This window comes from Maylandia zebra, linkage group LG3, assembly GCF_041146795.1.
Source record: "Maylandia zebra isolate NMK-2024a linkage group LG3, Mzebra_GT3a, whole genome shotgun sequence".
In the NCBI taxonomy this organism is placed as follows: Eukaryota; Metazoa; Chordata; class Actinopteri; order Cichliformes; family Cichlidae; genus Maylandia; species Maylandia zebra.
In genome coordinates this window covers 11732169-11744432 of record NC_135169.1, presented here as the reverse complement: position 1 = coordinate 11744432, position 12264 = coordinate 11732169, and the positions used below count along the sequence as shown (strand labels likewise).

Below are 12264 nucleotides of genomic sequence, written 5' to 3'. Positions count from 1 at the left end.
ACAGCCCAACATGACTCCTTCCTCTGCCTGATGGCTCGCTTCACCTCTGGTGCCCACCAGTTGTTTCGGGGGTTACCACCACTACAGGCACCAACCACCTTGCAGCCGGAGCTCAGTGCAGCAGCCTCAGCAATGGAGGTGCTTAAAATGGTCCATTCAGACTTAATGTCCGCAGTCTCCCTCAGAATGCTGTCAAAGTAAGTAACAGTACACCACTCAGGTTCAGGTCAGGCAGGCCATTGTTCCCAATCAAACCCCTCCAGGTCTCAGTGTAGTTTCCCACATGAGTGTTGAAGTCTCCCAGTAGACGACAGAGTCCCCAGGTGGAGCACTCTTAAGCAAGCCACCCATGGATTTCAACAAGGGCAGGTACTGTTGTTCAGTGCATAACTGCAGATCACAGTCAGGACCCTATCCCCAACCTGAAGGTGCAGAGAACAAACCATCGGTTTGCCAGGGATCTGTCTGCCATGGTTATGCCATTGACTGCCACCAAGCACACACTGCAGTCGCCCTTTTGCCTGCCTCCTGTGGATGGCAGGTCTACAGGCGGGTGGTCCCATGTCCTTTTTTTGGGCTGCGCCCAGCTGGGCCCCATGTGCTAAGGCCCAGCAAGTAGGTGCTCAACTTGTGCACCCTCCCCAGGTCTGTCTCCAGGGCATCAGCCTGGCGACATCTCCATGGTGTACCTTGCATCTTGCCTTGTGGTAACTCGGATAGAAATTCAGCCCGCCTATGACCTTGATAAGGATAAGTAATTAGCAAATATTTTTATTTAAATTGTACATGTTATCACTTTAAACATTTTGATAGGTTTTCTATCTTATGTCCATGTTATGGATTACATGTATAATAATTAACAATATTGGCATTCTTTTCTATTAAGATGTAATAAAGTAACCATATTTTTTCTACCTTAATGCTTTACTTGTGTTTTCCAAACTGACCAGCACAAACTGAAAAACCTCAGGCCTCACTGGGGGGCAGCGTGACCCTGAACTGCTCTGTGAACGACTCTGCAAGATGGAGATATTACTGGTTCAGACGTACCTCAGAGTCTTCTGCAGCCCAGAGAATAACAAACGGAACATCATCCCACACTTTCAGTGTCGCAGAAGGAGGCATCTATTACTGCAGAGGAGGAAGAGGAGACCCAGTTTTCTTCACAGAGGACAGTGTTTCAGTCACAATTGAGACAAATGGTAAGTGTTGTATTTTGTTCAGATATAAAACAAATGAAATCCATAATTAACATCAAATTAACAGCTGACACAATTTTCTTTGCTATTGATTCATTCATTATTCATTATTTTTGTCCCATGTCTTAAACTACTTGGTCAAAAGAAGGGATATATATATATATATATATATATAAAATTGATTGTGAAACTGCTAAAATTCTCAAAACCTGGGGAGCCAAAATGAGAATCTGTTATATTTTGTTGTACAATAGATCTGAATTACTTTTGTTTCGATTTACAGCAAAATCCTGACAGCAATAGAACACCAGATACAACTTTTCTGTTTATCGCTCTCAAAAGATGAATATAGGTACTACCAACAAAAGAAATAAGTAATAAATAAAAGTAATCTGTTAACAAAACAATATTTAGATGCCAGCAGCTCATACTGCTGATGAAGGGGCTGATTCTTCTTTATTTATCAATTACTATCGCTCAACATTTTAACACACCAACGATAGCCAGGTCCTGCTACCTGTGGGTTTGGAGTCAATTTGGCATCTCACAACTTTTATTTATTTATTTATTTTGGCATGGTGTACGCACACAAAACCATGCTATGACCGTCTGGTGTGGTGAAACACATTAACCAACTCGGGGTTCATACCTCAAAGCCAATGATGGCTGTCTCTGCAGCATTTTCCATATGTGTGGCTCCAGGTCCTTGCATGCTATTGCATTTCCTCAACTTCCTGCTTGTGAAAATTTTTGCCCAGCCATGAAAAATATCAAGCAACAAAAGCTAACTCAGGCATCTAATATAAATTCCTAATTTAATAAATCATTTTATATATTTTCAAAAAAATTGTAAAAATTAAAATTCAGTTTTATTTATACAGCATCAAATCACAACAACAGTTGCCACAAGGTGCTTCATATTGTAAGGTAAAGACGATACAATAATACAAAGAAAACAGAGGAAAACCCAATAATCATATGACCCTTTATGAGCAAGTGCTTCAGCAAATGTGAGAAGGAAAAACTCCTTTTTAACAGTAAGAAACATCTAGCATCTAGCCCCCTGCGTGGGGGTGCACGGCATCAACGTGTTAGCGCAGTTATCTCGTTGACGCGTTAGCGCCATCCAGCCCCACGCATGGGGCGATCCGCTCTAATGGAATGATATGGTACTATAAGGTCCTTAAGATAAGATGGGGCCTGATTATTTAAGACCTTGTATGTGAGGAGCAAGATTTTGAATTCAATTCAGAATTTAACAGGACGCCAATGAAGGGAAGCCAATAATATAGGAGAAATATGTTCTCTCTTTCTAGTCCCTGTCAGTAATCTAGTCCCTAGATTGCTGCTCTTGCTGCAGCAATTTGGATTAACTGAAGACTTTTCAGGGAGTTTTAAGGACATCCTGCTTGGATTTATGTTCATATTTCTTTAATTTACCAACTTACTCTTACTCAGTAGTATTTATCACATTTCTTGTCTTTAAAAGATACATGTAGTTTGACTTCTTCATTTTAGTCTGACTTTAGCTGTAATCTATGCTTTTCTGTCACTGACCACTCAGAGTTTGTGCTCTCTACATCCAAAATGTTATTCCATCGTTTATGTTGTTTTATATTTTATAATTTAAGGTTTCAGATGTGAAAGCCACTCGTTTCTTGTGCCTTTCATCATTGGACTTGTTTTTGGAAGTTTACTCACTGTTCCCGTGTTGTTGTGCTGTATATGCTGCCACACAAGGATAAGAGGTGAGACTACCACATATTTATATTAGACTGAAGGGTTTATACATTCTGGTGCTTTAAAGGGATTAAAGTATATATTTCTTTCCCTTTTTTGACAGATCGCTGTAGAAACAGGTTTGTACAGTACTGTTTCTGTTCTTTTTAAGCATGACAATGTTACACATGAGTTTTACATTTACACGACATGTTTTAGGTTCATGCAGTCTCCAAACATCAATCAATCCTCTGCTGCACCCCAAACTCCTAACCAAAGTGACACTCAGATTTACTCCTCTCTTCTCCACGGTCAGCGCTAAAAATGATAACTTTTGTAACTATTAAAAGTCATTTAGCACTAAAGATACAGACATACAAAAACAAACAAAAGAAAACTAATTTTACTTTATTTCTTGTATTTTACTCTTCTGTAGGTGATCTTTCTGTCTATGAATCGATCAGAAACTCTGGAATCACTCGAAGTGGTACAGTATAAACTTTAATAGACTTCTTAGAGGTTAACGGTGTAGAGAGACCAGCACATGAATACATTAATGTAGCATCTACTATTATTCTTGATAAGAGAAGTAAGTACATAAAATAAAATATATAATTATTTTATTTTTATTTTTTTTACTTTTCATCAGCAGTGTCAGAGGAAACAGAGTGTATGGGTTAGTACATGTACTAATACCATCACCTTTATATGGAAATGTGACACTACAGAGAGCTTTGACCACAATAATGTGAATCCCAGTCAATGATGCTATAAAATGATACTTAGAGAAAAAGATATCGTTTTACTGTTAAAGCTACAGAGCTTTGGATACATGTGTCCTAAATCTGACGAAGCCTTTATTCTGAAATTGAAATAGGAACTGATGATAAGTAAAATATGTGTGCATGCTTTGGATGTCAGTGCTCTTATATCGTTCTCCCTTGCAGACTTTCATTCGCGTCACCCACATCCTCCCAATCTCCACCTCACTAACACCTCAGTCAGAGCTCCATCCAAGCCTCAGTCTTCATCTTCACCACCACCAGAGTTTAGACTCCAGGGGAAACTCTCCTAAGTCCTATCACTGTTTGGATTCTGTTCTGCCATGATGGGTCATTGAAGTTGAATTGCCAAAGGCATTAATTCATTTCTCAATCTTAATAAATTATGTTCAATTCCTCCAAGTTATACTTCTTATTGAACTAATAGAGTCTACCTTTGTATTAGTCCATATTATTTTTATTTTTGTTGAATGTAGTTTGTATATTAAATAGGGTGAGAACATATATATATGCATGTATAGAAATGTGTGTTGTGATGTTTACTTCATTAGATGCTGTAAATTTTAAGTATGATGCTGATTTCACATCAGACCACTTAGAGTAGCACAAGGTTTCCTTTTTGCCTTTATCTGATGGTCTGTTTTACTTCTTTGATTACTTGTTACTTACTGGTTACTTTAATAAATCTAACAAAGAAACCTGGTTATATGTACATAAGTGTGTTTCAGATTTCCATAAGACATGATCTCCTTTCAAGCTTCTGATTGGTCAACAATGGTTTTAGGGCAATGTCAGACAATATTTTCACGGACCTGCAATTAAGGTGTCGCCGATAAATACAACAAAATAAAATGATACGACCAAGACAAAAACTGTGGCATTTTGTAAATATAATAATAAACATGAATTCACTGTGTAATTGTGTAACTTTATCAGCAGCATCCTCCTGAAATGTGCCAACTACATTTAGAGTAACATCCTTCTCTCTGCCCCTTAAGGCTCTCTGGTCACTATGGTAACACGTAAACATTTCTTTCAAAATAAGACACACAACTACAACATGGGAAAAGACCCAGGGAAGCCGAGTTAATGATAAAAACACTGAAAACTATACATTTCACACCTGAGCCTCAACTCTCAAGGCCCGGTACCAAACGACTCACAGACCGGTACCGGTCCGAGGCCCGGGGGTTGAGGACCACTGTTTTAGGGAACTATTGAAATACATCAGATGCATCTTAGTCTCTCATTTCTCTTCTTCTCTCAAGCTTTGTCAAGATGCACAGAGCAGGTAAAAGGGGCAGAGGTCATGCATTCAAATGTTTAATAGAATTTAGTGCGAAAAAAAGTTTCCCAGTAACACTTTTGGTGTGATCTGAAGCCATGGAAATAAAGTGAAGGTGTACCGTCACAGAGAGAGACTGTATAATTGAGACATTAGTTGCATTTTGTTTTGACATGTTCTTGACAGCTCAGCTAATTTTTTTTCAGGCTATACTAGATTTTATTTTTTTTGTTAAGATGAAAAAACACCAGTAGACACCAGACCTTGTAAACTGAATTTAATATGTGATAGAACCTTTCAAAACTTATTGTAAGCGGCAATATACTGCTTGTGTTTCCTGTAGGTATTGGGGGGGAAAGCAATGTGCAGAGACTTCATTTATTTATCATGATAGACTAAGATTATATTATATTATATTATATTATATTATATTATATTATATTATATTATATTATATTATATTATATTATATTATATCCTACAACCTCTTTTACAGTGCTAGTCACATATTCATGGATAATGACCAAATATGAACAGTTCTGTAGGAGTAAACATGCAATTAATTTGATATTATATGAGTGTGTGTTTGTTATTTGTCACAGCTAATAGGCTAATAAGTGAACTGAATCATCAGTGCACTTTATGGGGGAGTTTTGTGGTGGTAGACAAGGAACAGTAGACTGCAGTTGTGGTAGATGTGGCTACCCAGCAGACAGCAACAGTAGGAAGAAGGAGCACGAGAAAACAGAGAAATACCCGGGCATGAAGGAGCAACTGGAGTAGATGTGGAATATAAAGTCGAAAGTAGTCTCAGCAGCAATAGGAGCAACAGGAGCTTTAACTCCGAAACATACAATACAAAATATATGTATGTTTATATGTGTATAGATATATATATATATATATATATATATATATATATATATATATATATATATATATATATATATTATTATTTACTTTTATGTTAATTATATGCAACAAAATTCTAATCTCCAGGCACAGACATCTGCTGGTCTGTTATTGCAGGGGGGAGGAGGCACAGGCACAACTCGAATCTCATGTCTGTGCAAAATCCTCTTGTCAAACTGAGCTCACTTAGAGTTACTGGTGAAAATAAATAAATAAATAAACACATGTTTTTAGAGTTTATTTTTTCATTTAAAGGGTTTTGCTTTGCTTAAGATCAACCATCTAAAGGGTCATTTCCTGTGTTTAGTGTCACAGCAAACCTTAAAAAACCACCACAAAGTGAACGACGCATCACCCACACCCACACACTGTGAGGGGGTTGGGCACACAGATGGCTATTTGATGACCATAACCATATCAAGTAAATTGCTGCATGAGCTGACATCAGTACAAAGCAAAAGAAGAAAAAATGTACAGTTTAGAGAGCTTTTTAAATTAAGTAAGAGTAAGATCATATGTGTGTGTTGTTTTTTTTTGTTTGTTTTTTTTTAACATAAACTCTCTGTGCTTTGTAGCTTTTAACATATTGTTAAGTTCAAATTTGACCGATTTTTGACCTGTTAAAATTTAGATATATTGAGGTTGTTCCAGGTCACATTTGACCCATATTAATAAAGAATTTAGATCGACCAAATCGGGGAAAATGATAGTTTAGACAATCTTAGAGAGTGAGGGGATGTATGAAGAATGGAGAAGAAAAGGGTGATGTGCATAGTTCTGATACCTCCACAAAGATACGGTTGATGAGCCACCATAAAGAAATGGAAAAGAGTTGTTGAAGCTAGGCTAGGATTGCAGCAAGAGTGAAAAGGAAAATTTGCCAGATGGTAGAGGGACCTATATTGCATTGTTGATAGATGTAAAACATTCTTGAAAATTATATTCTATTCAAATCTGCAAAGAAATACAGTGATAAATTTTCACCATGAAGCAACTTTAAGCAAGAATAACACAACATCAAACTGCAATGATGGCATTACAGAATTAAGTATTTGTTCTTTTAAGCAGCCTACATGTGTGTAAAATACTGTTGGTGGTTACTGACTATTCTCCCACGGGCTTATTTTTATCACTGTAAGGCCTCACGATGTCTGTTTGGGCCACCTAGTAAAGAGGAAATGCAGCCTGTGGTTTCAGCCTGAAGTCTTCTGTGTAGCAGATGTCTTGTTTTCTGTTATCAGCTCACAGAAGAGAGTTAACAAGGAATGATGACAAGAGTACAGTGAGAAGACTTTGACTTTGTTCTGTTTGTGTTTGACAAATGCTCATATGATCTGCCTATATTGAAATAATAGTAATAATTCTCACTGGCACATTTAAGTATGCATGACACAGTGTGAAAACAGATAGAAAGTCAATGTCCTGCTGTCTGGGCTTCCTCTGATTATAGGGGAAGCAGACACTCCCTCTGCTGGCCACTTATAGGCCAGCTTTGGTCCAGTTCACTCTTAAAGTGTTTTATACAATGAAGCAGTATCTGATTTATTGCTTTGCTTTCATTCGAATATTATCCCATTACTGCAACAGTAGTAAAAGGTGACACCAAGATTTTAACCAAGGAATTTAGAAAAAGCTGGTATATATATATATATATATATATATATGTATATGTTTTTTGTAGTTTCTAAGATAGATTTAAAATCTATAAAGAATATATCAAAAAATGTTAGCAGTCTTGTCTAAGCTCGAGGTGGTAGCCAGGGGAGAGGAATGTTATTTTCATCTGGATCTAATGTTTTCAGTGGGAGAAACATTTGGTCATTGGTCATTCATCCAAGTGGCGTCTTCAGTCTCAGCTGACACCAGGTTTCCCTAACATTATAAACAGTACATGTGCAGAATGCCTGAAACCAGCCCACTGAATGAACAATGGGCTATAAGGTCAGTTCCTTGATCGTTAATATGCAAATTGACATGACCATTGATCAATTATCACTGATCAAAGACCATTGATCAATGGCTATCAGTACCATTCACCGAGAGTCGGAGAATGGCTGCAATCACAGCATTGTAAGATAGTGAGAGGAAGGTCTTTGCATCCTTGCTTGTGCTGTTGCACCTGCAACCCAGCCCTGGATAAGTGGAAGAGGCTGGATGGATGCGTGGATTAAGGAATAATAAATTCATCTACTTGGCTGGGTGTTAAATATTTCCCACACCTCTGATGGTAAGTGATAAAGACTTTGACTTCAGAATGTATTATTTGCATCATGGCATGTTGCCATGTGATAAGTCTATTAAGTGAAGTATTATTTTGACAGAGTATCACTGAATCCTTACAGAATGGTTATGATTGGACTGTGTGAGCACCAACATCACTGTACGGAGTTTGTTTGTACCTCTTCACTGCAGTTTGATTCATCAAGAGAAAGTATCGACCCATCTGTGACATTAAAAGGTGGCCACGAGTATAAAATGAAGGCGAGTGTATTAGAGGAGGTAAAACATATTTTCAATGTCTGTGAGAAACTGAGGGCTCATGATTGAATCTAAGTGTATAGACAAGCTTTTGCACAACAATTTTTGTTGAGAGGGGGCTGAACACATACATACAGGCAATATGGAGATTTTTTTTGTCACTGGTGTAATGCAAAGAATGGTTAGTAGGAGGCAGTGTGGTTCATAACTGAAGCTCTTCTTCAGTTTGTCTTCTTTTTTACTACACCCTTTCTGGGCTTCCTTCCTTTTAAACTTAAGTCAGCAGCTACAAGCTACACTCAGCTGTACACCGCAAACACCATATCCTATTATGCTTCTGTAACTATTTTCAGATTATGTCCAGTGTTCTTAAAACCACTGTGCTTGTCATGTGTGCTGTGGATTCAATAGTATGTGGATAAATATACTGTAAAGGCTTGCACAGTACAGTTCATCCTCTAAGTCTGCATGTAACCGGCTATGTTTTGGCTGTATGGCTATATCTTCTGATCAGATATATTTAATTACACAGTCTAAAGGCAGCATTTTAATAACTGCATACAAAATAAATTGATTTGAGGATGGAGGCCCTAGATTAGACACTCTCAAGCTATTGACATTCAGTAGTGTGTTGCTGTTTTGACAACACAAAACGACATGCATTCATGGGAAACCTGCAGCAGCAACACAACAGACAGCAGCGACAAACACTATGACATAATCTGAGACAAAATTAGCGTAAAGATACAAATAGGTGCTGGCAGGCCAAACAAGGTTAAACAGCACATAAAATTTCACGTTCGGATATGTACAGCAGGAGAGTTTCAGGTCCGCCATCTGCAGGTGCAGGATGACATCGAGATCCGCAACACAAAGCCTGAGGTTAGCTTTGTGGCCTGCCTGATCAGCACTGTGCTTCAAACTGAAAGCAGTTTCTATCAGTTGTTTGGAGAATTGTATTATTTACTCTTTTTCTCCTGCTGTGTTGATACACAGAGTGAGAGGATGAGACTTGATCTTGTTTCATAACATGTTTAATAAACAGAGCACAAAACAATGGAATAAAATTAACCTTTTTATCTTTACTGATCCATTATTTAGCACATTGGTACAGCAGCACTCATCCCTCCTTTTGAACATTAAACCTCACTTTACATGTTCTTTATTAAACCGACAGTATTTCCTTCATGTTTTGGTCTCACTCAGTCTCTGCACATTAATCAAAGCTCGGCTATACACAAAAGAGAGATCCAAAGCCACTCTCAGATTTACTCCTCTCTCCTTCATGATCAGCCACCAGATAATGATGATTATAATTCTAATTTTTATTCTTATTTGTTATCCTTTCACCAACTAATCAAGATGTAAATCCAGTAAACAGTAAACACAATAAATGTCGTAATGCTCTTTTAAGCAATAAATTGCAAAAAATGTTAAAATAAAATAAAAATAAATAAAATAAAACTTAAATACAAATTAATGTTTAAGTTTTAAAAAAAATATATCAGAAGGTTCAATAAATGTTCCATTTAAAATAAAAAATAATTTTGTGGCAATTAATTTCATGATTCAAACTTGAAAGAGTTAAAGACAAATCTGGAACAAAATCAGGGTTTTTAAAATGTGAGGTCATATTTTGAATGATGGAGAAATTTGCTGTTGATATCAACTCGCACACTCAACAAAAACCTCAGTAGAAGATTTGGTAACTTTAAAGCTCTTGAATGAAGCCCAGCAGATTGTTTTTGACATATGTTGATGTCTTTGAATAAACTTCTTTGAAAATTGAGAATGTTGTACAATTTCTGACAGATGTAAGACTTTGAAAACATTTTTCAAACAAAAAAAAATCTGATAAATTTCAAGAAGGAATAAAAAAAATTCTATATTGGCCCGAGTAGCTTTTAAGACTTACATGTAGAACTTACGTGTTTTGTTTTGTTTTGTTTTGTTTTTTTGTCACAGGCTTGTTTTTATCTACTGAAAGATTTCTGGGCGGGCCACCAAGGAAAGAGGAAATGCAGCTTGTGGTTCAAGTCAAAAGTCTTCCGTTCAGCAGATGTCATGCTTTATGTTATCAGCACACAGCAGAGAGTTAACAAGGAACGCAAGCCAAGAGCAGAGTGGAAATTTGACTTTGCTTTTTGTGCACATTTGTATATGATTTGCCTGTACTTGAATAATATTAATGATTTTTCTGAATTTATATTTAAAAAGGACAAAAACAACTGACTGTGAAATGTAAACTGAGCCTGGCTGACATGAAATGTCTCTACTTTTAAACTACTTTTAAACAGGACAATGATGCTGCAGCTCTGAAACCACAAAGACTAGTTTTTTATTTGAGTTTGGACAAAGGTCCCAAAAAAGAGATTGAGTAGTGTGATTAGGAAATAAAACTGTAAATAACATAAATAATTCAATCGAAACTAATATCTAAACTCAATCATGATTTGTTTTATTTTAAAAAAAATAAAGGTATAGGTATAGTATTCTAGCAATAGTAAAAAAAAAAATATTTCTTTATGCTTTGTTCTCATTGTTTACATTATTATTAAAAAATTATTAACTGAACTAATGAAATCAAAACAAGAAGTATTGCTGAATAATTTATGAACATGAAAATAGACCCTTGTTGTACATTATTGTCCTTTCAGATTCACAAGTTTTGAAACCATGATAAGATGGTGAGAATTACACTCAGTATCACCCAAATAAACTAATGTGCTAATATTTTTGTGTGGTATAACTGTAAGTTACCACATACCTACAAGCTTATCTGTACCATCTCTTCACTAGGCAAAAAAAATCAGATAACTTGCTTCAGAGTGATAACTGTTATCAGAGAGAGCTCAACTGCTGTACACATGAAACTCTAACCAACCATTCCCGCATGCAAGTAGTTTTATTAAAAACATGTTATATGAATTGTCTTCTCATTTATTAGGGTTGCATGATTATGGTCAAAATTATTTTCACAATATTGATGATTGATTGAACTGCTTTTATGTAAACATAAAACTGCTTTCACATTCATGTTGTGTCACATTCCTGTTAGTGTACAACTCTTAGCTTCAAAATACAAACACAGTTCTTAAAATGTCAGCACACTGTTTAAAATAGAAATGAAAAAAAAAACAAAAACAAACATAATGCTGTAATTTGCAAATCTCATAAATCCATATGTTCAAAATAAAATGTAGAAAGCATCTTAAATGTACCATTTTTAAGAAAAAAAATATTGACCTGTTTCGAATTTCTCACAAAGCTGGGACAGAGCCATGTTTACCATTGTGATGCAAATATCTGAATCTTGGATTGTCTCTAATCAAGAAGTCATACATGTGCACCAAGTTCCTGTTTTTTAGTCATGAAAGATATATGCTGTACAATTTCACCCTGGAATAAGAACAGTTCACATAAACCATTAAAAGGACAAAATTACCATCACAGTCATGCTAATGTATATAAAAGTGTGTAAACATCTGCCAATTGTAACGTTTTTTGGACTTTTTTCATGTCATTTTCAGGTTGTCTTTAGATTTTATGTCTTAATGCCAATAAGTTAAACTAGAAATTAGAAATTGAATGAATTTAAATGTTGCCTTTAGTTTGTGAAATATGAAAGTCTGCTGTTTCAGTTCAACCACACAAATTGTTATTTCCTGCGATTGGGGTGACAAACAAATTTAAAACAGGAACTCAACCACAACATGATAAGATTTACAGATCTATGCTGAGGTTAAGGGAGCTTTGCTCACTATAGTACTGCATGATAATACCTGAGCTCACAGTGAAACACAATATAAGCATACATATTTGCATATTTCACTGAAAATACAGGCTCCAAAGTAGAAACTCAGTCTAGCAAAGGTGCTATTGTTATTGT

The 12264-nt window shown here is 36.2% G+C and overlaps 1 protein-coding gene across 1 annotated transcript; it reads left to right on the top strand.

Annotated features, from left to right (window-relative positions):
* The first annotated feature begins 470 nt into the window (after window positions 1-470).
* On the top strand, window positions 471-4571 carry LOC101476424 (uncharacterized). The gene is made up of 7 exons (XM_076882112.1): window positions 471-549; window positions 951-1202; window positions 2831-2947; window positions 3043-3058; window positions 3138-3229; window positions 3355-3405; window positions 3866-4571. The coding sequence occupies exons 1-7, from the start codon at window positions 471-473 to the stop codon at window positions 3991-3993; spliced, it is 735 nt and encodes a 244-aa protein (XP_076738227.1). The 3' UTR covers window positions 3994-4571.
* Window positions 4572-12264: the final 7693 nt, after the last annotated feature.

Excerpts from the sequence above, each read along its gene's own strand:
- LOC101476424 (XM_076882112.1), top strand. The coding sequence starts at position 471 with ATGGTTATGCCATTGACTGCCACCAAGCACACACTGCAGTCGCCCTTT. Across the intron at positions 1,203-2,830 it reads AGTCACAATTGAGACAAATG|GTTTCAGATGTGAAAGCCAC; the intron begins GTAAGTGTTGTA and ends TTATAATTTAAG. Across the intron at positions 3,406-3,865 it reads CTCTGGAATCACTCGAAGTG|ACTTTCATTCGCGTCACCCA; the intron begins GTACAGTATAAA and ends TCTCCCTTGCAG.